Source organism: Macaca fascicularis, chromosome 19 (genome assembly GCF_037993035.2).
Source record: "Macaca fascicularis isolate 582-1 chromosome 19, T2T-MFA8v1.1".
In the NCBI taxonomy this organism is placed as follows: Eukaryota; Metazoa; Chordata; class Mammalia; order Primates; family Cercopithecidae; genus Macaca; species Macaca fascicularis.
Window position 1 is genome coordinate 6674075 of NC_088393.1, and position 23264 is coordinate 6697338.

Sequence of the window (23264 nt, forward strand, 5' to 3'; positions counted from 1 at the left end):
AGTCTGGCTTTTCACCACATCTAGGCCCCATGGGTGGGCTTGAGAAAAGAGAGGAGATGGGGCTGGACATGGGTGAGGAGCGGGCAGGAGGGCTACAGCCAGTCCCGCCGGCTCCTGCTGTCCCCGGCCTGCCAGCAGGACCCAGATCCATCCCAGCGGGGGCTGCGCACAGCTCCGCTCCCCTGGGTGGAGCCTGGAGCGCCCTAATTTACAGTCCACTGCAGCATGTCGGAGCTCGCAGGCTTCCTCTCCAGCTGCCAGGGAGCACGAGCCAGTTCTGGAAAAGGGGCCCGGGGTGGTGCCAGCATTCCAGGGCCACCTAAATCACCGGCCTGACAGGTGGCGGGAAGGGATTGCAATTCTTTCCCTTGTCGCTGCCACCAGCCAGGTGCTGAGGGGCGTCCTGTCCCACTCTGTCTCAGCCCCAGGGGCTCCGAGTGACCTGCCGGATGGGGACGGCTGCTGGGCCAGCCTGTCCGGGGCTCTCCGCTCCAGTGCCCAGGAATTTGGAGACGGGGCCTGGGCGTGTTTTCCACATGTTGTTGGCTTTGGGGACAGGCCCAGAGAAGGGATAGCTCAAGATCTGCAGGGGGGTTGTGACCAGAGCCGACAGTGCTGAGGGAAGGGCCATGGGCGGCGGGGCCCAGCTTCCACTTGCTGGCAGGTCACTGGCACGCTCCCGCCCTGCCCTGGGAACTGGGGGAAGCAGAGGGGTCCGTCCAGCCATCTCCCCTCCTGGCTCCCGATGGCCCTAGCCTGATGCACTACCACTTCTCTGGGGCCAGGCTGGTACACTTGGCAGGGACGGCGGGCGGCAGGCAGGCGCGTGTGCGGGGGGCCTTATCTTATCTCCCTTCCTCACTCCCTCCCAGATCCGCCCTCGCTGGCCGCTGTGTCGCCGTCACCAAGCCCTCCGGACACTGACACACACATAGACACAGAATTTATTTTTGGACGCATTCTGCGGGCTGGAGGTCCCGGCTGGCACAGGGCTCACACCTTGGGTTTTGCAAACATTTCCCAGCCCTCCAGCCGGCCCATCTTGACCAGGGAGGCCACTATGCCCAAGCACACGCAGGCGCTGGCGCCGATCCCGTAGCTGTGCGCTGTGGGAGTGAGGAGGTGATGTCAGGGCCGGGTGCGGCTCGGCCGGACCAAGATGCTCCACGCCCTGGCCAGTGCCTACCCGGGGAGCCAGAGTGAGAGCCCTGACAGGACACTCTTCAGGGACTAAGTCACTCAGGAGGAGGGCCCTGGACTCTGGAGATGTGGAAACTGACACACACAGGGAGGCTGGAGTCCAGGTCGCTTCCCAGCAGGAACCCAGGCTGCGGGTCCTCATCCCGCCCCACACTGATTGCCTCCTATGAGAGGGACACTGTGCTGCCCCCGCCTGGGGCTGCGGCAAGGCTGGGCACCGGGCAGTGGTGACACATCAGTGTGTCTCAGTTTCTCCTCTGCTCATGGATGCCAGGGCTAGGCCATGCATCTGTCCCGTGGTTGGTGTACCAAGGAGCCTAGATGGTGCCCCCACTTCCCCGGGCTCTCCTGCTCCAAAGCCCCTGGGCCAGAGGAGGAAGGAGGTGTGTCCCACACACCAGGACCTACAGGGACTCACACCCTTTGAAGAGAGACAGGGAGGCTGGCTTGGGGACGGGGAGCAGTTCCAGCCCAAGCCAGGCTACAGTCAAGACCTCAACCCGCCTCCAACCTCTGACCAGCTCCAGTGGGAGCTGGGGAGGGACAGGGCCTCCCCAAGGTCTTGACGCAGAGACAGAATAGGCCCTGCCCTCGCACCCTCCCTCTCTGCCTGCCCGGAACCTGCCATCCATCACTCCCAACATGCCAGGCCAGAGCGGCTGAGTTGCAAGAAGGCTCATTCACTCCTCCCGCTGGCCCTGAGGGCCCGAGCCTTGGCGGGCTGAGGGTAGGCCAGGGGCACAGGCGGGCACTGACCCTGAGCCTGGGCCCGTGGGAGAGCAGGAGGAGTGGTGTCTGGCTCATGCTCGAAGCGGGTTCCCCTGTGCCAAGCGGGGCCTCCTCCACCAGGGCTGCACCCTCTGATGGCTGCAAAGAAGGCCACTTGCTCCTCCAGGTGACTTTGGGCCAATTCATTCCCTCCCTGAGCCCTAATGCCCTTTTCTGTAAAGTGAAGGTTGCGGGGGCAGCTCCCCTGCAGGGCTCCAGGTGCAGGGAGAGAGCTGGCAGGGCGAGGACCAGCATCTCCTCTCTGACTCACAGGCCAGTGGCAGAGACAGGTGGTGACCTTGCTGACCTGTGTCCTCTGACAAGGCATGCAGAAGGAAGGGGACACAGAGTGAGGGTGGTGGGGATGCTGGCTTGTACACAGGTTGGTCAGGACAGTGAGGGGAACAGCATTCCAGGCAGTGCACAGCCATGCAAAGGCCCTGGGGCAGGACTGTGCCTGGCATGTGGGAGGAACAGCAAGGAGGCCTGTGTGGCTGGAGCAGAGTGAGGAGGGGAGGGTGGAGAGGGGACAGGGCAGGTCAGGGAGGGCCCTATGGGCTGAGATGAAGGCTTAGTGTGGTGGTACACAGTAAGTGCTTAAGCAGCAGCAGCAACTGTCGCTATGACTGAAATGGCTGGTGTTCAAGAAGGCTGCTTTGCTCCTTGTCTGGGACGGAACAGAGAGGGTAGAGGATGAGCAGAGGTCAGGGGTCATTCTGCCAGGCTGGGAGGAAGGTGGGGGTGGGGAGCGGTCTACTCACTGCGTGCCCCCAGAGTCAGGCCTCCGGCGCAGCCACCGAGGAAATAGTTCAGGGGGTCGTCGGGCTTCTCGCGGACCTGGGCGCTGATGCAGGAGGTGAGGCCAAACACGGCCCCGACAGCAGCTGCGGGGTAGATGGGAAGAGTTGGCGCTGAGCAAGGGCCTGAGTGGGGCGCAGCAGGAGCCTCTTGGGCGCTCACTGCCAGCGTCTAGATGGAGACAGACGCCATGGCTCAGCCACTTGCTGTGCATGGCAGCCTCCCGGCCCCAGTCCTGGAGTTGGTGTCCTGGGCCTCCCTACCCTACATGTGTTCCCGATAAAGGAACACCCGACTTTCTCCTGGTGGCCGGCACTGGGGACACAGGCTGGGGAGTGAGGGAGAAGAGGCAGCTGTGAAATGTGCTCCGAGACCTGCGGCTGTGCCAGGAGAGGGCCCAGCCATGCCTAGACCAGCTTGCTCACCTGCAGTGAACGTGTATTGTCCGACCTTAGCCACTCCTTCAAGGAAGGTGCCCGGAGGATTGAGTATGACTCTGTAGGCAGCGGCGGTCAGGCCTGCGAGACAGAGGGGAGGGAGGCTGCTCAGACCCCATTGCTGCTAAGCCCTTGCTTGGCCGGGCACCCCACTGGGTGGTCTCTCCCTCAGTCCTCATAATGCCCCCAGGTGGCTCCCAGTAGCCCCCCTTCTTTGCCCATGGTGCCTCCGGCTGCTGAGTGGCAGAGTTGGATTTGAACTCGGGTTTGCTGCTCCCAAGTTGGGGGGCCTCTCACTTCCTTCCCCACTCCCTGCCAGGCCTCCCTTAGCCACTTTCTCAAGCCTGACCAGTACTGGCTCCTGCAGAGCACCTGCTGGGCACCCATCAGCCATGTTGGCCCTAGCTGCGCACCGGCCGGCAGATGGAGACTCATCCACATGGTGGACACAAGAACAGGCCTGAGACCTTGGTTCTGCAGCTGCTTCCGGCCTGCTCAGCTCAGCGGGCCAGCTCAGCGGCGCCCCCTACAGGCCCTGGCACCAGGGCCCCAGCTCTGGGTTCCCATCAATGGCTCTATTCTCCTGTGGGGCCCGGGGCTCCTGGGCCTAATCCCCCTTGGCAGCCGCTCTGCTTCCCTCCCTGGCTGCTAACGCCTCCTCCTTGCCACTCTCGACCCCCTCCTGCTGGCAGCTCGGGCCTGGGCTCGTTCTGCACACCTGGCTGCCTGGCTACCGCCCCCGCTGCCCAGCCTCACCCCTCCGGTCAGCTTTTCCATCTCTGCCATCTCCCCCGGCCGCCTGGCCCCTGACATTGGCTTCTATGCAGGAGGAGCCTGGGCAGGGGCTGCGCCCAGAACCCAGGACCAGGTAGGTGGCAGGGACAGAGGTTTGATCCCAGCCCACTGTCCCTGTTGGGAGCCTAGGGGCCTCACTCACCCTCCTGAGTGAGGCCGAGCACTCAGGAGGGTGAGTGAGGCCGAGCAGGCCATTAGGCCACCTCCTCCCAGAACCCATCCAGCTTTACCAGCCCCTCCACGGTGGATAGGCAGATTGAGCCAGCCCGAGCTGGGGCTCCCCAATCCTCCGCCTGAATGCTCCGGGCAGACAAGCGCCCCCCTCCTCCCTATAGCCTTGAAACGTGGCCCAGTTGCAGGCAGGGACCTCCTGCGGCCAGCCCATCCCAGAGAAAACAGAACTGCCAGGGATGGGTCACAAGGGCCCTCATCCTCCTCAAGGCCTGATGGGCTCAGTCCTGTTATCCCTTCCTTCACGGGAGGTGAGGGGACCTCCGAGATGTAAAGCAATTCTCCAGAGGTCACCAGCACAGCGAGCCTGGACGCCAGGCAGGTCTGACCACAGCCCATGCTTCAACTGCCACGACTGCCCCAGGGGAGTAGGTTCCACCCCAGTTCCCCATCCAGCTTCACGGGACCCATAGGCCTTGCCAGGCCTGGCAGTAACCCCCCCAAATAGCACCCTAGCCTCAGATCCAGTCCAGCTCATATTGGTTCTGTCCCTCAAGAGCAAATGGGGGGACTCACATCCAGCAGTGGGGTTCATATTCAGAGCAGCCCAGAGGAGGGACCGTCTGCTTCCCACAAGCACAGATGGGGAAACAGGCCCAGGATGCAGAGAAAGGGACCGCATATAAAAAGTGCCTTGTGGATCTGGTTTCTCCTAATCCCACACCAACCCCTGGGATCCCTGCTCGACCTCAGAAAGGTGGATGGAGGACCAGGTGTGGTGGCTCACGCCTGTAATCCCAGCACTTTAAAAGGCCAAGGTGGGTGGATCATTTGAAGTTAGGAGTTTGAGACTAGCCTGACCGACATGGTGAAATCCCATCTCTACTAAAAATACAAAAATTAGCCAGGCGTGGTGGTGCAAGTCTGTAGTACCAGCTACTCGGGAGGCTGAGTCAGGAGAACTGCTTGAACCCGGGAGGCGGAGGTTGCAGTGAGCCGAGATCGTGCCACTGCACTCTAGCCTGAGAGTGCAGTGGCACTATCTCGGCTCACGGCAAGCTCTGCCTCCCAGGTTCACGCTATTCTCCTGCTTCAACCTCTCGAGTTGGGACTACAGGCACCCGCCACCATGCCCGGCTAATTTTTTTTTTTTTTTTTTTTTTTTTTTTTTGAGACGGAGTCTCGCTCTGTTGCCCAGGCTGGAGTGCAGTGGCCGGATCTCGGCTCACTGCAAGCTCCGCGTCCCGAATTTACGCCATTCTCCTGCCTCAGCCTCCCGAGTAGCTGGGACTACAGGCGCCCGCCACCTCGCCCGGCTAGTTTTTTGTATTTTTTTTAGTAGAGATGGGGTTTCACCGTGTTAGCCAGGATGGTCTCGATCTCCTGACCTCGTGATCCACCCGTCTCGGCCTCCCAAAGTGCTGGGATTACAGGCTTGAGCCACCACGCCCGGCCTATGCCCGGCTAATTTTTTGTATTTTTAGTAGAGACAGGGTTTCACCACATTAGCCACGATGGTCTTGATCTCCTGACCTCGTGATCCACCCACCTCAGCCTCCTGAGTAACTGGGATTACAGGCGCCCGCCACCATGCCCAGCTAATTATTATTATTATTGTATTCTTAGTAGAGACAGGGTTTCACCATGTTGTCCAGGCTGGTCTTGAACTCCTTACCTTGGGTGATCCACCTGCCTCAGCCTTGAAGATTCTTAATGAGAGGGGACTGACAGCCCTGCCTGGGACCTGATGAGTCCTGATCCAGAGCTGGGCCAGCCATGAGAGTTTTTTTTTTTTTTTTTTTGAGACAGTCTCGCTCTGTCGCCCAGGCTGGAGTGCAGTGGCGCGATCTTGACTCACTGCAAGCTCCACCTCCCGGGTTCACACCATTCTCCTGCCTCAGCCTCCCAAGTAGCTGGGACTACAGGCACCCGCCACCACACCCGGCAATTTTTTTGTATTTTTAGTAGAGACGGGGTTTCACCGTGTTAGCCAAGATGGTCTCGATCTCCTGACCTCGTGATCTGCCCACCTCGGCCTCCCCAAGGGCTGGGATTACAGGCGTGAGCCTTGGCGCCTGGCTGCCATGAGAGTCTTATAACCCTCTCATCTCAAGAGGGAACTACAGACAAGACTCAGTGACGCCCCCAGAACCCAGTCACCGAGGGACTCCTGGTCGGAACCTCCTTATGCCACCCCCATATGCCAGTGGTCCTGGCCAAGAGGCCCCTAGCAGCTCATGTAGCACGGCTGACACCGTGAGCGTGCCCACCATCCTCCATCCCTTCCAAAGTCCTTGAGCTGGGAGTGGACGAGCTGGGACCCCCTGATCATCCCATAGAGGTCAAGGACTGCCCCACCCCAACTCTGCTACAGCTGTCATCCAGTTGTGGTGTCCTGCCATATCCACCCCTCCAGGAGCCCTCAGAGCCCTTCAAAAGGCCCCCTTCCCTCTGCTCCCCCTCTGCTGGTTCCCTCTGAGCCTCCCACAGGGACCACCAGACCCAGTGTGAATTCATTCATTCATTCATTCAGCTACTGTCGCTCATTCTCCTGCATTCATTCATTCATTCAGCCACTGCCACTCATTCACTCTCATTCATTCATTCGGCTACTGCCACTCATTCATCATTCATTCATTCAGCTACTGCCACTCATGCACTCATTCATTCACTCATTAATTCACTCAAAGTTACCGAGTACCTAACAAGGTGCCACATTCACTCATTCATTCACTCACAAATGATACCCACAAGATGCTTCATTCATTCATTCATCCATAGTTATCGTGTGCCCACAGGTCCTGGGCTCTGCTGAGTACAGTATCCCCCTCGTCCAGGGCCCCCAACTCAGGGAAACCAGCCATGAAACAATTTATCTCCCTCAGATGAGAAGTTAGGGGAGCCCCGGAATGAAGTGAGTGGGGCAGTGAGGGGAGGACCCAGAAACAAGTTTCAGCCAAGTTCTGTACACTGAGTGGAGCTGTCACTGAAGAATTTAGGGAGAAGGCCGGGTGCGGTGGCTCATGCCTGTAATCCCAGCACTTTGGGAGGCCAAGGTGGGCAGATCATCTGAGGTGAGGAGGTCCAGACCAGCCTGGCCAACATGGTGAAACTCTGTCTCTACTAAAAACACAAAAATTAGCCAGGCATGGTGGCAGGCACCTGTAATCCCAGCTACTTGGGAGGCTGAGACAGAAGAATACATTGAACCTGGGAGGCAGAGGTTGCAGTGATCCAAGACTGCACCACTGCACTCCAGCCTGGGTGACAGAAGGAGACTCTGTCTCAAAAAAAAAAAAAAAAAAAAAAACCTTAGGGAGAACGAATGTCACTCTTGAAGACCCCTGGGCACCCTTGGAGGGCTCACAGAAGCCCTGACCACCCCTAAATCTAAATGTGATGCCATCAGAGATCCCCTGACATGGCGACTCTGTCAAAAGTTCTGACCTCCCCCTCTAAGACCCCTAGGGAGCGCCCCTGGTCCCAGAAGTCCTTCACTCATCAGCACCACACCCCGAGACAAGCTGTCTCCTCCTTCCAGCCCCATCTGGGACCTGATGAGTCCCAACCTGTGGCTGAGAATTAAAGGACATGATGCCCATGAAACGCTTAGGCTGGAAGGGGCAAGACTCAGGTCTACCCTATAAGAGAATGCCAGGGCCTGCCGGGTGTGGTGGCTCACGCCTGTAATCCTAGCACTTTGGGAGCCTGAGGCGGGCGGATTGCCTGAGGTCAGGAGTTCCAGATCAGTCTGGCCAACATGGTGAAACCCCGTCTCTACTAAAAAATACCAAATAATTAGCCGAGCGTGGTGGCGCGCGCCCGTAATCCCAGCTACTTGGGAAGCTGAGGGAGAGGAATTGCTCGAACCAGGGAGGTGAAGGTTGCAGTGAGCCGAGATCGCGCCACTGCACTCCAGCCTGGGCGACAGAGCAAGATTCTGTCTCAAAAAAAAAAAAAAAAAAAAAAAAAAAGAGAGAGAGAGAGAGAATGCCAGGGCTTGTGGGTCCCTCTTATTCCCCTGCAAGACTACCCTCATAGTAGCTCCTGATCCACCTCACCTAGGACCTCTCTGGCAGTCCCAGTAAAAGCTTCAGGTGTCCCTAACCACTCAGCACCCCCTGACCACAGAAAGACCTCATCCCACCCCAAAACTTTCTCAAACTTTTGTACCGCCCTCAGATGCCCCAATCATGACTCATGATCACCTCTAACAATCTGCTACTCCGTTGGAAAGTCTCGTGGTCCCCTAGCTCCTTGGACCTGATAATGGCCATGTCTCACTCCACAATTTCCCCGAGCCTGGCGATCGCTTGGGACCACCTCAGACGACCCCAGGGACTAGTTTGTCGCATGTCACGACCTCCCAGTGCTCCCCAACCCTGCTAGATTCCCTACCAACATCCATTTCACACAAGATCCCCCCTCTACGGCTGCCCAAGACACCACGATGACGACCACGTGCGTACCCGCGAGACTCCCAGCCCCGTTCGATTCAAACAGACAGCCCCCAGTGACCCCACGACCTCCCTGCGGCCTCGGCCCTCCACCCTCCGGGCCCGGTCGGCGCTCACCAGCGACGCTGGCAATACTGGTGGTGGCGTAGGCTTTGCGGTGGCAATCGGTGCCATCGGGGATATCCCAGTACTGATGAAAAACCTTCGGCGCCATAGCCTGCTACCCTGATCCCACACCTCAGACCCCGCCGGCTCGGCAAGAGCAAGGGCAGACGCAGCTGGCTATCGCGAGACTTCTCGGGCTGCGCGCGCAACCTCTCGGGGTAGCGGGCCGGCAACAAGTGAGCAACTTTATTGACAGCCGCGGACATGGACACGGATCGCGCCACGCGCCAGGGACGGGCCTGGTGGAAGAGAGCAGCACGTGCACCCCCAGGCCGATTCCCAGAGGGTAAAACTGAGGACGACTGCGATCAGTGCAAACAGATTTCGCTAGTCCCAGCTCAGGGAATCCTAGGTTAGGGACGGTTTGACTACCAGAGGCGGGGACTAATCTACTAGGGGAGGGGCCAGGCTCAGACTGGGACGGGCGGGACTGCAGTTGATAGCAGCGAGACAAAACGAGACAATGGCTGTGGGGCGGGGCTTGGCGGGGATGTGGCCACACCCAGTGTCAGAATCTGTATTGCGAGTGGTCATGCCCTGTGGTCAGTCACCAAGCTGGAGTCTAAGCCGCGTGCTACTGTTTTGGGCCATGGACAGGATCAGGGGCGGGGATTGTCGGGAAGATGACCAATGACAATACTAGACGGAAAAGTGACCAATGACAATACTAGAAGCTCCGCGGGACGTGACCTCTGTCCAACCAGCGGCTATTCCACGCCCTAGGCCGGATGAAGTACCCAGGCGCTTGACTTGAGGGCGTGGCTAGAATTGGAGGGAGAACCTAAAAGGGACTTGACCAATCCGAGACTGTATAAAGGATAAAAGGGCGAGGCCGTGCCTGGATCTGCCCCTGACGGGCAACATGCTGTTTCGCGGAGTCCGGGCCAATCCTGGTGTTAGCTTCCAAGTAGGGCGGGGACAGTATCGAAGGTGTGACCAATTCCGTTTCCAGAGCCTGAGTTGCGCTAGCCGCCAAAGGATGTGGCCAGCCTGGGGGCGTGGCTGTCAAGATCTTGTCCAATCCTAGAGTGAGCCCAAACTCAGGGGCGGAGTTTCATGATCCCGGAACCGGTGGTAGTGTTTGGGTTTGGGGAGAGCGCGACCTAGCCCTGTGGGGCGGAGTCTAGCGGGGTCAGCGACCAATCGCGCCGAGGCTCAGAGGGGCGAGGCCACCCCAGGGGCGGGGCCTTGCCAGTTCCGGGCCGCCCGGGGGCGTGGCCGGGCCTGGACAGCGGCCTGGGCCATGTCGGCGCCGCCTGCCCTGCAGATCCGGGAGGCGAACGCACACCTGGCGGCCGTGCACCGGCGCGCGGCGGAGCTGGAGGCGCGGCTGGACGCGGCGGAGCGCACGGTGCACGCCCAGGCCGAGCGCCTGGCTCTCCACGACCAGCAGCTGCGCGCTGCCCTAGACGAACTGGGTCGCGCCAAGGACCGGTGAGGCCCGGGGCCGGCCAGGTGGACTTCACCGAGGCGGTGGGCGGAGGCAGAGCCGAGGCTGGAAAGCAAAGAAGGGTAGGGGGAACCGTATGCACTCGTATGGAAGCTAGACTGATTATGGGATTGATAAAAACACCAAAAAACTCTAATTAGTAATCAGTATGTAAAGTTGAGAGAAGTGACACAGGTGTGGGCCTCTAACTTCAAACAGGCCCACTTTCCCACAGGTGCTGAGCGACTCAGGGACCACAGACCGCCCAGCGTAGGCACTGGGAGCCATAGCAGGCTCTTCAGCTGGGGAAGAGGGGATCATATCAGCATTTTTTTTTTTTTTTTGAGATGGAGTCTCACTCTGTCGCCCAGGCTGGAGTACAGTGGCACGATCTCAGCTCACTGCAACCTCCGCCTCTCAGGTTCAAGCAATTCTCCAGCCTCAGCATCCCGAGTAGCTGGGATTATAGGCACCTGCCACCACGCCTGGCTAATTTTTTTGTATTTTTAGTAGAGAGAGGGTTTCACCATACTGGTCAGGCTGGTCTCGAACTCCTGACCTGAGGTGATCTGCCCACCTCGGCCTCCCAAAGTGCTGGGATTACAGGCATGCGCCACAATGTCCAGCCCATATCAGCATTTTAACTTTTTAAATTTATTATGAGTTTTTTGAGACTGAGTTTCACTCTTGTCACCTAGGCTGGAGTGCAGTGGCATGATCTCAGCTCACTGCGACCACCGCCTCCCGGGTTCAAGCGATTCTCCTGCCTCAGCCTCCTGTGTAGCTGGGATTAGAGGCGCCAGCCACCATGCCCGGTCAAATTTTTGTATTTTTAGTAGAGATTGTTTTTTGTCATGTTGGGCAGGCTGGTCTCTAACTTGTGACCTCAGGTGATCCTCCCGCCTCAGCCTGCTAAAGTGCTGGGATTACAGGCGTGAGCCACCACCTCCAGCCTAAATTTATTATTTTTGAGGCAGGGCCTCACTCCTATGCCCAGGCTGGAGTGCAGCCTCGATCTCCGGAGCTCAGGTGATTCTCCCATCTCAGTCTGACCACTGCCAGTAGCTGGGACTACAGGCTTCCACCACCACGCATGGCTAATTTTTTTGTAGAAACAGTTTTGCCATGTTGCCCAGTTTGGTCTTGAACTCCTGGGCTCAAGCAATCCTCCCATCTCACCCTTCCAAAGTGCTGGAATTACAGGCATAAGCCACCACGCCTATCTGTCTTTTATTATTTTTGAGATGGGATCTTGCTCTGTTGCCCAGGCTGGAATGCAGTGGTGCAATCTCGACTCACTACAGTCTCACCCTCCCTCCTCAGCCTCTCAAGTAGCTGGGATCACAGGCGTGCGACACCACACCTGGCTGATTAAAAAAAAAAAAAAATCCTTTAGAAATGGGGTCAGACTGTTGCCTAGGCTGGCCTGGAACTTCTGGGCTCAAGCAATCCTCCCACCTCAGCCTCCCGAAGTGCTGGGATTACAGGCATGCGCCACCATGCTGTCCCATATCAGCATTTTTGAAGAGTCCCTCTGATAGCTGAGGATGAAAGAGATGAGACAGGCACCCAGGGAGGTGGGAGGAGCTGGGCTCCAAGTGGGAACTATTAATTCAGAGCTAATTGGACATTCATTCATTTTTACCGAGCATCTGCTGTGTGCCGGGCACTCATCCATTCATCTTCATTGAACCCCTACTGTGTGTCAGGCACTATGCTGGGTACTGGAGCACATCAGTAAGACCTACTCAGCCTTGCCCACTGGGTGTCCACAGTCCAGTGGAGAGATAGATATGTCACTGGGCAGTTATATCATTGGTGGTCAACGGCTGTGATGGAGGGGCGTATGGGGCTCTGAGGGGTCTCAGAGGGAAGGCTTCCTGGAGGAAGAGCCTACTAAGAATAGATAGGGAGGCCGGGCGCAGTGGCTCAAGCCTGTAATCCCAGCACTTTGGGAGGCTGAGACGGGCGGATCACAAGGTCAGGAGATCGAGACCATCCTGGTTAACACGGTGAAACCCTGTCTCTACTAAAAAATACAAAAAACTAGCCGGACGAGGTGGCGGGCGCCTGTAGTCCCAGCTACTCGGGAGGCTGAGGCAGGAGAATGGCGTAAATTCGGGACGCGGAGCTTGCAGTGAGCCGAGATCCGGCCACTGCACTCCAGCCTGGGCAACAGAGCGAGACTCCGTCTCAAACAAACAAACAAACAAACAAAAAGAATAATGGGGAGAGATACTGGAAAAGGAGGAATTGCAGGAAGAGTGAGGGGATGCAATGAGGATTCTCATAAGAAAATGCCATAAACTGGCTGGGCAGTGGCTCATGCCTGTAATCCCAGCACTTTGGGAGGCTGAGGCAGGCAGATTACCTGAGCTGAGGAGTTTGAGACCAGCCTGGCCAACATGGCAAAACCCCGTCTCTACTAAAAATATAAAAAAGTAGCTGGGTGTGGTGGCGGGCACCTGTAGTCCCAAGCTACTCGGGAGGTTGAGGCACGAGAATCGCTTGAACCCAGGAGGCAGAGGTTGCGGTGAGCAGAAGTTGCGCCACTGCGCTCCAGCCTGGGCGACAGAGAGAGACTCTGTCTCAAACAAACAAACAAAATGCCATAAATTAAGTGGCTTAAACAAGATGTTTGTTTCTCAGCGTTCTGGAGGCTGGACGTCCGAGAGCAGGGAGCCTGCATGGTCAGGTTATGGCGAGGGCCCTCTTTCTGGCTTGCAGATTTCTGGCTTCTCTCTGCATCCTCACAGGGCAGAGCGAGCTAGGGAGTTGTTTTGTATCTCTTCATATAAGCATACTAATCCCATCATAGAGACCCCCACCCTGACAACCTCATCTAACCCTAATCATCTCCCAAAGGCTCCATCTCCAAATACCCTTCTGCTATGGTTAGGCTTTGTGTCTCCACCCAAATGTCAGCTTGAATCGTAATCCCGTAATGCCCACGTGTCGTGGGAGGGACTGGTGGGAGGTAAGTGAATCATGGGGGATGGTTTCCCCTTCATGCTGTTCTCGTGATAGTGAGTGAGTTCTCACGAGATCTGATGACTGGGAGCAATGGCTCACACCTGTAATCTCAGCACTTTGGGAAGCTGAAGCGGGCAGATCACCTAAGGTCAGGAGTTCGAGACCAGCCTGGCCAACATGGTGAAACCCTTCTCTAGTAAAAATACAAAAAAAAAAAAAAAAATTAGCTGGGCGTGGTGGCATACACCTGCAGTCCCAGCTACTGGGGAGGTTAAAGCAGAATTGCTTGAACTCGGGAGGCGGAGGTTGCAGTGAGCTGAGATGACACCACTGCACTCCAGCCTGGATGACAGAGCTAGATTTTGTCTCAATCAGTCAGGGAGATCTGATGGTTTTATAAGGGAGTCTCCCTTTTCTGGTCTCTCTCCTGCTGCCCTGTAAAGAGGTGCCTTCCATCATGGTTGTAAGTTTCCCGAGGCTACCCCCAGCCATGTGAAAATGTGAGTCAATTACACCTCTTTATAAATCGCCCAGTATCAGGTATGTCCCTATAGCATCATGAGAATGGACTAATACACCTCCCATTGGGGTTAGGGCTTCATGATATGAATTTTGGGGAAACAGAAACATTCAGTTCAGGCCGGGTGCAGTGGCTCAGCCTGTAATCCCAGCACTTCGGGAGGCCAAGGCGGGTGGATCACTTGAGGTCAGGAGTTCAAAACCAGCCTGGCCAACATGGCAGAACCTTGTCTCTACTAAAACTACACAAATCAGTCAGGCATGGTGGCACATGCCTGTAAATCCAGCTACTCGGGAGGTTGAGGCAGGACAGTTGTTTGAACCTGGGAGGCAGAGGTTGCACTGAACTCCAGTCTGGGCAATAGAGTGAGACTCCGTCGCAAAAATTATAATAATAGGCTGGACATGGTGGCTTATGCCTGTAATCCTAGCACTTTGAGAGGCCACGGTGGGCGGATCATGAGGTCAGGAGTTTGAGACCAGCCTGGCCAGCATGGGGAGACCCCGTCTCTACTGAAGATACAAAAAATTAGCCGGGCGTGGTGGTGGGCACCTGTAATCCCCGCTACTAGGGAGGCTGAGGTAGGAGAATCACTTGAACCCTGGAGGCAGAGGTTGCAGTGAGCTGAGATCGTGCCATTGCACTCCAGCCTGGGCAACAGGGCGAGACTTCATCTCAAAAAAAAAAAAAAAGTAAAATATAATAATAATAATAGTAAAAACAAAGAAACATTCCGTTCATAACCAGGCAGGACCCTGAGGCAGTGGTGAGGAATGTGGGCTTTATCCCAAAGGTGATGGGGTCCGGAGCAGGGAGGAACAAGCGCCGTGGTCCTCAGTTCCGTAATCACCTCCTCTTGCCTTCTTGCCAGTGAGATTGCCACACTCCAGGAGCAGCTGATGACCTCAGAGGCCACTGTCCACAGCCTGCAGGCCGCCGTGCACCAGAGGGACAAACTCATTAGGCAGTTGCAGCCCCGGGCTGAGCTGCTGCAGGACATCTGCCGCCGCCGACCACCCCTGGCCGGGCTGCTGGCTGCCCTGACTGAGGCTGAGCGCCTGGGGCCCGTGCCAGCCAGTGACCTCGGCCACCCACCCCCCGGTGGGCCTGGTCCACCCCTTGCCAATAGCACTGGGGAAGAGGCAGACAGGGACCCCCTCCAGCCTGCGGTGTTTGGGACCACAGTGTGAGCCCGGAATGCAGATTCCAGAATGGAGACAGAAAGCCACTGCTGTCAATGTCCTTGGGAGTCACCAGCGTCCTGCAGGGGGACCCTATGGCAGAGCCACAGTCCTGTCTAAGCATCAGAACGGGCTAAACAGTCAAAGTTTTCAAATAGGCCCACAGGCCAGATGTAGACGTTTAACCCAGACAGAAGTGTTCTCGTTTGTTTTTAAACTTTGAATCAGTCACCCTTGCTAAAAACCTGGCAATGCAAACACAAAGATCGGGATTTCTGGCAAGACTTGGCCATGCTTGCCTGGAGTCCAGGGCACCCTCTTTAGCCAGGGTGTGAGTTTCTGTTGGTCTTTTTTTTTTTTTGAGACAGAGTCCCACTCTGTCACCCTGGCTGGAGTGCAGTGGTGTGATCTTGGCTCACTGCAACCTCCACCTTCTGGGTTCAAGCGATTCTCCTGCCTCAGCCTCCCAAGTAGCTGGGATTACAGATGCGCACCACCACGCCCAGCTAATTTTTGTATTTTTAGTAGAGATGGGGGTTTCACCATGTTGGCCAGGGTGGTGTTGAACTCCTGGCTTCAAGTGATCTGCCTGCCTAGGCCTTCCAAAGTTCTGGGATTACAGGTGGGAGCCACCGTGCCTGGCCTCTGTTGGTCTTACCTCTCTTAGTTTGTCTGGCCCCTGAAGCACCTGAATTGAGACTTCTCTCTTTTTCTGTCTGGTGAATGCAAATGGTATCAAGTTCCCCATTATTTGAGTTTTTCTCCTTTTTTTGTGGGGGGCGGGGAGCTGCCCTGATTCTTGTTCCTACTGAAGCAGCCCCGATCCCAGGACTAATGCATTTTCTTAGTTTTCTATCCCACACCAGAATTGGGAGGCTCCAGCCAATAAAGACAAATTTATTTTTATTTATTCTTTACAGAGACAGGGTCCCACTGTGTCGCCCAGGCTGGAGTGCAGAGGTGTGATCATGGCTCACTGCAGCCTTGAACTCCTGGGCTCAAGAGATCCTCCCACCTCAGCCTCCTGAGTAGCTGGGACTACAGGCATGTGTCCCCATGCCCGGCTAATTATTTTATTTTTTTAAAGTTTTTCTGAGACGGAGTCTCCCTCTGTCACCCAGGTTGGAGTGTGGCAGTGCGATCTCGGCTCACTGCAACCTCCGCCTCCTGGGTTCAAGTGACTCTCCTACCTCAGCCTCCTGAGTAGCTGGGATTACAGGCACGCGCCACCATGCCTGGATAATTTTTAAAATTTTAGTAGAAACAGGCTTTTGCTATATTGCCCAGGCTCAAGCGATCTTATGAGCCACCACACCACACCCAGCTTCATTTTATTTTCTTTACTGAACTTGTTACCATCAGAGTGTAAGCTCTGTGAGGGCAGGAATTTTTGTCTGTCTTGTTCTCTGTTTGTCACCAGTGCCTGACACACCCCAGGAAGAACAGGATGGGTCTGTGGGCTCCTAAAGGGACCCCTAGTACATCTGCTGACGTGATGAGGCCCCCTCGAGCCAGCCTAGCTTTTTTTTTTTTTTTTTTCTTTTGAGATGGAGTCTGGCTCTGTCACGCAGGCTGGAGTGCAGTGGTGTGATCTTGGCTCACTGAAACCTCCGCCTCCCAGGTTCAAGCAATTCTCCTGTCTCATCCTTCAGAGTAGTTGGGATTACAGGCGCCCACCACCACACCCGGCTAATTTTGTATTTTTAGTAGAGATGGGGGAGGGGGAGGCGCTTTCACCATGTTGACCAGGCTGGTCTCAAACCCCTGACCTTAGGTGATCTACCCGCCTCGGCCTTCAAAAGTACTGCGATTATAGGGGTAAGCCACCGTGCCCGGCCCTAGCCTAGCTTTTGTAGCACGCAACTGTCTCCTTTTTATACGCCCTAAAGAATCTATTTTTGAACTCCTTGTTTCTGCGCTGTCCTTCTTAGTCCAAGACATTCAAGGTGCTTTACTTGTTGTCAAACCAGGGAAAGGAGAAAACTCCTGTGCCTTTCGGGGCCAGCCATTCCCCCACCTCCTCACTCAGGGAACTGTCACACCAGGAACCGCCGAGGGGCACAGCCTGTTTCAGACCAGAAAGGTCAGAGGCCACCCACGGCCCTCAGGATGGCGCCCGCCTGCCTGCCTGGCAACAGTGACCCCTCAGTGCAGTGACAATGGGCCCATTTTCTCCTCTGGATGAACAAGGAGGGGGGTTGTTTGTAAAAGGAAAGGCAGGCTGGGGCCTGTCTGTGCTCAAGAATAAACCGGATGATTTCCTGGCCTGGGTCCTTCATCCTTTCATCCTGGCTTGGGGGCAAGAGGGAGGCCCTCTGTGTTATCTGTGCCTCATGGTAGGGTCCTGCTGGGCCAGGTAGAATCTAGGGAGCGTGTGCAAAGCACTCTCTACACAGATTGCGTCTAATCTTCGAGTTCCCTGTAGACATAGGCTTTGTCCTCATTTTACAGCTGTGGAAAGTGAGGCCCAGGCCAGGTGTGGGGCTCAGGCCTGTAATCTCAACACTTTGGGAGGCTGAGATGGGTGGATCACCTGAGGTCAGGAGTTCGAGACCAGCCTGGCCAACATGGTGAAATCCCGTCTCTCCTAAAAATACTGAAATTAGCCAGGTGTGGTGGCGGGCACCTGTAATCCCAGCTACTCAAGAAGAATTGCTTGAACCGGGGAGGCGGAGGCTGCACCGAGTGGAGATCGCACCACTGCACTCCAGCCTGGGCAACAGAGTGAGACTCGGTCTCAGAGAAAAAACAAAAAACAGTAACAGCAACAACAACAACAAAAAAACCAGAGGCCCAGAGGTGTGAAGGGAACACACTCCAGGTCTGGAGGGCCAGGGCCACTTTTCAATTTTGGGGGAAGTTATTGCTCAAATTCTATTTTCTTTTTGTTTTTAAAGAGACAAAAGTCTCACTGTTGCCCAGGCTGGAGTGCAATGGTGTGATCACAACTCACTGCAGCCTCAAAATCCTGGGTTCGGCCGGGCACAGTGGCTCACACCTATAATCTCAGCACTTCGGGAGGCCAAGGCAGGTGGATCACCTGAGGCCAGGAGTTTGAGACCAGCCTGGCCAACATGGTGAAACTCCGTTTCTACAAAAAATGCAAAAATTAACTGGGTGTGGTGGCGCATGCCTGTAATCCCAGCTACTCGGGAGTCTGAGACAGGAGAATTACTTGAACCCGGGAGATGGAGGCTGTAGTAAGCCGAGATTGCGCCACTGCACTCCAGCTTGGGTGACAGAGGGAGACTCCCTCTAAAAAAAAAAAAAAAAAAAAAAAATCCTGGGCTCAAGTTATCCTGCCACCTCAGCCTGCCAAGTAGCTGGGACCGCAGGCATATGCCACCATGCGTCGCTGAATTTTTTGCATTTTTTCTAGAGATAAGGTCTCATTACATTGCCCAGGCTGGTCTTGAACTCCTGGCCTCAAGTGATCCTCCTGCATTGACCTCCCAAGAAATTCTTACTAAACATGTAAAAATGAGATGCCAAAACAGCACTTCAATAATAGTGGTTATATTTTATGGTTCTCTACACAGACAAAAAAAAAAAAAAAAAGTGCTGCTTGTAACACTCATAGACATAAAAGTATTTCTCTATTTAAATAATTCTGGATTGCAGTGAGCCCTCAGGATTTTGGCAGCCAGATGTCACCATGGTTTCTCATAAAACTGATGATGTTACATCAGTGGTGGCTTGAATCAAGATGCTGGGTTGCCTGTAACCTACAGATTGGTTTCAGACTCCAAAGGCAACCTCTTTTTTTTTTTTTTTTTGAGACGGAGTCTGGCTCTGCCGCTCTGCCACCCAGGCTGGAGTATGATCTTGGCTCACTGCAACCTCCACCTCCAGGGTTTAAGTGATTCTCCTGCCTCAGCCTCCCAAGTAGCTGGGATTACAGGCATGCACCACCATGCCCAGCTATTTATTATTATTATTATTATTTTTTTAATTTTATTTTATTTTATTTTTTTTTTTGAGACGGAGTCTCCCTCTGTCACCTGGGCTGGAGTGCAGTGGCCGGATCTCAGCTCACTGCAAGCTCCGCCTCCCGGGTTCACGCCATTCTCCTGCCTCAGCCTCCCGAGTAGCTGGGACTACAGGCGCCTGCCACCTCGCCCGGCTAGTTTTTTGTATTTTTTAGTAGAGACGGGGTTTCACCGTGTTAGCCAGGATGGTCTTGATATCCTGACCTCGTGATCCGCCCGTCTCGGCCTCCCAAAGTGCTGGGATTACAGGCTTGAGCCACCGCGCCCGGCCTATTATTATTATTTTTTAGTAGGGATGGGGTTTCACCATGTTGGCCAGGCTGGTCTTGAACTCCTGACCTCAAGTGATCCACCCGCCTCGGCCTCCCAAAGTGCTGGGATTACAGGCGTGAGCCACTGCGCCTGACCTCTTTTTTAAGTTATTTATTTATTTATTGAGACAGAGTCTCACTCTGTTGCCCAGGCTGGGGTGCAGTGGTGTGGTCTTGGTTCACTGCAACCTCTGCCTCCCAGGTTCAAGTGATTCTTTTGCCTCAGCCTCCAGAGTAGCTGGGATTACAGGCACCCGCCACCGTGCCTGTTTTTTTTTTTTTTTTGGTACAAGTCTTGCTCCTGTCCCCCAGTCTGGAGTGCAATGGCGCGATCTCGGCTCCCTGCAACCTCTGCCTCTCAGGTTCAAGCAATTCTCCTGCCTCAGCCTCCCGAGTAGCTGGGACTATAGGCGTGTACCACCACGCCCAGCTAATTTTGTATTTTTAGTAGAGATGGGGTTTCACCATGTTGGCCAGGCTGGTCTCAAACTGCTGACCTCATGATCTGCCCGCCTTGGCCTCCCAAAGTGCTGTGATTACAGGCGTTAGCCACCGTGTCTGGCTAATTTTTGTGTTTATAGTAGAGACAGGGTTTCACCATGTTGGCCAGGCTGGTCTTGAACTGCTGACCTCATGATCTGCCCGACTCGGCCTCTCAAAGTGCTGGGATTACAGGCGTGAGCCACCGTGCCTGGCCAGTTTATTTATTTTTTAAGAGGCGGGGTCTTGCTCTGTAACCCAGGCTGGAGTGCAGTGGTGCAATCATAGCTCACTGCAGCCTCCAACTCCCAGGCTCAAGCGATCCTCCTGCCTCAGCCTCCCGAGTAAGTGGGATTACAGGAACACACCACCATGCCTGGCTAATTTTTTGTGTTTTTTGTAGAGATGGGGGGTCTCACTATGTTGCACAGGCTGGACTCAAACTCCTGGGCTCAAGTGATCTTCCTGCCCTGGATTCCCAAAGTGTTAGGATTATAGGCATGAGCCACTGTGCTCAGGCAAGGCAACTTCTGACAATATAATTGCGCTGTGGGCGAGGTAAGGCCAGGCTTGGAGAAGGCTCCGATTGATGATCCTTAGTTCTGGGGGAACAGTGGGTCCCCAAACAGGGCCCATGTTGCAAGTCCTGGGAAACCCACCCACCTTAGCGGGCAGGTATATCCGACGTCTCTGTTGAAGGCCTTCGGTGAGGTGGCTGCGTCCCTTGAGGTTTATGTCCGGGATCAGGGCTGCTCCTCCACTTGGGGTCACGACCTCTGGCTCACCACCTTGTCAGGAGCGAGCCCACTAAGTCACATTTCAGGCCTGAAAACCAACAGCAAAACATCTGTAAAGACAGAAGTCCTGGGACTGGCTTCTAATGACCGCCAGTGACAAGCCTTGTGGGGCAGTGAGCAGAGGTGTCCCTCATGCTCAGTTCAGTCCCTGTGGGGTTGCAGCACCTGCCCTTGGAGGTGGGCCTGGGCAGGAGGTCTTGGGGCCCCAGGACCTGGGGCTTTATTTTTTTTTTTTCTTTTTGAGATGGAGTCTTGCTCTGTCGCCCAGGCTGGAGTGCAGTGGTGTGATCTTGGCTCACTGCAACCTCCACCTCCTGGGTTCAAGAGATTCTCCTGCCTCAGCTTCCTGAGTAGCTGGAATTACAGGCGCCCACCACCATGCCCAGCTAATTTTTGTATTTTTTAGTAGAGACGGGGTTTCACCACGTTGGTCAGGCTGGTCTCGAACTCCTGACCTTGTGCTCTGCCCACCTCGGCCTCCCACAGTGCTGGGATTACAGATGTGAGCCACCGTGCCCGGCCCACCTGGGGCTTTGTTGTTGTACAATAGAAACAGGGTCTCTCTATGTTCCGCAGGCTGGTCCAAACTCCTGGGCTCAAGTGATTCTCCCACCTAGACCTCCCAAAGTGCTGGGATTGCAGGCATGAGCCGCTGTGGCCGGTCAGAACCTGGGGGCCCTTTTTGAACTTTGATTCCTCAGCAATTTTGTCAGCCCTGGCTGGGGCTGAGAAGCCCCCATGAAGCCCAGAGAGGGAAAGGGACCTGACCAGGGTCACACGGGAATCATGCCTCAAGCCTCCCCAACCACGGACTTGTCTCCCTCCACCCAGGGCATTGCATCCCCTGCAGGGCAGTGGCCTGCCCCTCCTCCTTGCAGCCAGGAAGGGATGCAATGCCACAGGGATCTGGCTGTGTCCCAGGCCCTGTGGGGCTGGCAGTTGAGTAAGCAGTCAGGCTGGGTGCACCCATCCCTCCCCTTCCCCTCCCCTCCCCTCCCTTCTCCCCACCATCCACTGTCGGCCAGCACAGTGCATTCATGCAGCTGGGCCCCGCCCCGTCTCCAGAGGCACCTCCCGCTAGCAACAGTCTCCCCAGGCACGACACAGCTAACAGAAGGCCCGGCAGGCAGGACTCTGGGACAGACGCAGGCCAGGTGAGAGCATCTGAACAAGGGGCAGTTGGCCAGGGTGGGCTTGCGGGAGTCCCCACCTTGACCTCTCCCCCTTCCAGCTGCCCAGAGAGCCCAGACCCAGCATGGACGCTGTGGACGCCACCATGGAGAAACTCCGGGCGCAGTGCCTGTCCCGCGGGGCCTCGGGCATCCAGGGCCTGGCCAGGTGAGCTGTCCCCTCTCGCCTTCCTGACTCTGGCCCCTGAGACCACTGTTCCAACCGTGTCCCCTGTCCCCAGGTTTTTCCGCCAACTAGACCGGGACGGGAGCAGATCCCTGGATGCTGACGAGTTCGGGCGGGGTCTGGCCAAACTCGGGCTGGTGCTGGACCAGGTGGAGGCAGAGGGTGTGTGCAGGAGGTGGGACCGCGACGGCAGCGGGACGCTGGATCTGGAGGAGTTCCTTCGGGCGCTGCGGGTGAGCCCCCACCTCGCAGTCAAGGCGTGTGCCCTGGGCGTGAGGCGACAGAGGATGCTGAGATGTGGAGACAGGGGACTCCTCCCCAAGAGCTGCTAAGAGGCGCCTGCTGGGGTGACAGCCCCGGTGCTCTGCAGTGTCTTGGGGGTTTGGGTCTGCTACCCAGCACCCCAAGTCACCACCTCCTGTCCTAGCCCCCCATGTCCCAGGCCCGGGAGGCAGTCATCGCAGCTGCATTTGCCAAGCTGGACCGCAGTGGGGACGGCGTAGTGACAGTGGACGACCTCCGTGGGGTGTACAGTGGCCGTGCCCACCCCAAGGTGCGCAGTGGGGAGTGGACCGAGGACAAGGTGCTGCGCCGCTTCCTGGACAACTTCGACTCCTCTGAGAAGGACGGGCAGGTGGGTATCTGCGCAGGGGGTCCCCTCCCCAGGCAGTTCCTGGGCCGCCCCCTCATGGCCCTCCGTTCCCAGGTCACGCTGGCGGAATTCCAGGACTACTACAGCGGCGTGAGTGCCTCCTTGAACACAGATGAGGAGTTCGTGGCCATGATGACCAGTGCCTGGCAGCTGTGAGCAGCTCCGGGCTCAGCCCTGCTGCCCTGGCCTGTCACCCCCACCCCCGCTGGAGACCTCCCTTCCCTGGGCCTCTTCTCTTCTGGGCAGCCACACCACAGAGCGGGGAGGGGCAGGTGGGGGAATGGAGGCTGCAGGACCGGCTAGACCAGGTCCCTGCTGGGCCACCAGGGGGAGGAGGGACAAAGGTCCTAACACGAGTCACTGGCTCAGGACCCCAGGGAGAAAAGCTGTCCCCACCCACGCCATGCTGACCTGAGGCCTTGCAGCCCCTGCGGATGCCCCCGCCAAGGTCCCCTGATCCCCCCACCCGGCCTGCTGCTCCCCACCCCTCCCTTGTGCGTCCCCCAGGAAGCCAGGCAAGCCCAGGTGGGAGGCGGTGTGTGGAGGCTATCCTGGAAGGCAGTCTGGACCTGCCCAGGTGTGGAGTGAGGGGCAAGGGGGCATCCTAACCTCAGAAACAACAAAAAAAAAGCCTTTGAAAAAAACATCTGTAAAACATCAACCCCCAATCAGAAGATGGCAATGGGGAATAAAATAGTAGTTCACATGTCCAGCGAGCCCCGTGTCTACACTCTCATGAGCAGCCCGAGGCTGGGAGCCCTGGGCGGGGGCGGAAGACCTGCAGG

At 56.3% G+C, this 23264-nt stretch overlaps 4 protein-coding genes across 8 annotated transcripts in view; 2 read left to right on the plus strand and 2 right to left on the minus strand.

Annotated features, from left to right (window-relative positions):
- FUT5 (fucosyltransferase 5) overlaps window positions 1-8915 on the minus strand; it is a 50489-nt gene extending 41574 nt beyond the window's left edge. The window contains exons 1-3 of one of the 2 annotated variants that reach the window (XM_074025563.1): window positions 8744-8915; window positions 3192-3284; window positions 2730-2852 (exon numbers count right to left, since the gene is read on the minus strand). The gene's annotated coding sequence lies outside the window, so the exon portion shown is untranslated. The remainder of the gene's footprint in view (window positions 1-2729; window positions 2853-3191; window positions 3285-8743) is intronic. The other variant, XM_065536118.2, reaches the window with a different exon arrangement.
- NDUFA11 (NADH:ubiquinone oxidoreductase subunit A11) lies at window positions 927-8915 on the minus strand. The gene is made up of 4 exons (XM_045379379.2): window positions 8744-8915; window positions 3192-3284; window positions 2730-2852; window positions 927-1106 (listed from the first exon to the last, which is right to left on the minus strand). The coding sequence occupies exons 1-4, from the start codon at window positions 8838-8840 to the stop codon at window positions 994-996; spliced, it is 426 nt and encodes a 141-aa protein (XP_045235314.2). The 5' UTR covers window positions 8841-8915; the 3' UTR covers window positions 927-993.
- Window positions 8916-10015: 1100 nt separating this feature from the next.
- On the plus strand, window positions 10016-23191 carry CAPS (calcyphosine). Of its 3 annotated transcripts, XM_065536120.2 has the most exons (7): window positions 10016-10225; window positions 21048-21132; window positions 21537-21625; window positions 21703-21809; window positions 21883-22060; window positions 22255-22461; window positions 22534-23191. In XM_065536120.2, exons 4-7 carry the CDS (start codon window positions 21727-21729, stop codon window positions 22633-22635), a joined length of 570 nt encoding a protein of 189 aa, XP_065392192.1. In that variant the 5' UTR covers window positions 10016-10225; window positions 21048-21132; window positions 21537-21625; window positions 21703-21726; the 3' UTR covers window positions 22636-23191. The 3 variants fall into 3 exon arrangements, with proteins under 3 accessions (XP_065392192.1, XP_045235321.2, XP_073881665.1); XM_045379386.3 differs by lacking the exon at window positions 21048-21132 and having other exon boundaries at window positions 21497-21625; XM_074025564.1 differs by lacking the exons at window positions 21048-21132; window positions 21537-21625 and having other exon boundaries at window positions 10016-10303.
- VMAC (vimentin type intermediate filament associated coiled-coil protein) lies at window positions 10016-23191 on the plus strand. Of its 2 annotated transcripts, XR_012428277.1 has the most exons (7): window positions 10016-10225; window positions 14585-16712; window positions 21537-21625; window positions 21703-21809; window positions 21883-22060; window positions 22255-22461; window positions 22534-23191. XR_012428277.1 is itself a non-coding variant. In XM_005587667.5 (2 exons), the coding sequence occupies exons 1-2, from the start codon at window positions 10035-10037 to the stop codon at window positions 14901-14903; spliced, it is 510 nt and encodes a 169-aa protein (XP_005587724.3). In that variant the 5' UTR covers window positions 10016-10034; the 3' UTR covers window positions 14904-17160. The 2 variants fall into 2 exon arrangements, 1 of the variants encoding a protein (XP_005587724.3); XM_005587667.5 differs by lacking the exons at window positions 21537-21625; window positions 21703-21809; window positions 21883-22060; window positions 22255-22461; window positions 22534-23191 and having other exon boundaries at window positions 14585-17160.
- Window positions 23192-23264: the final 73 nt, after the last annotated feature.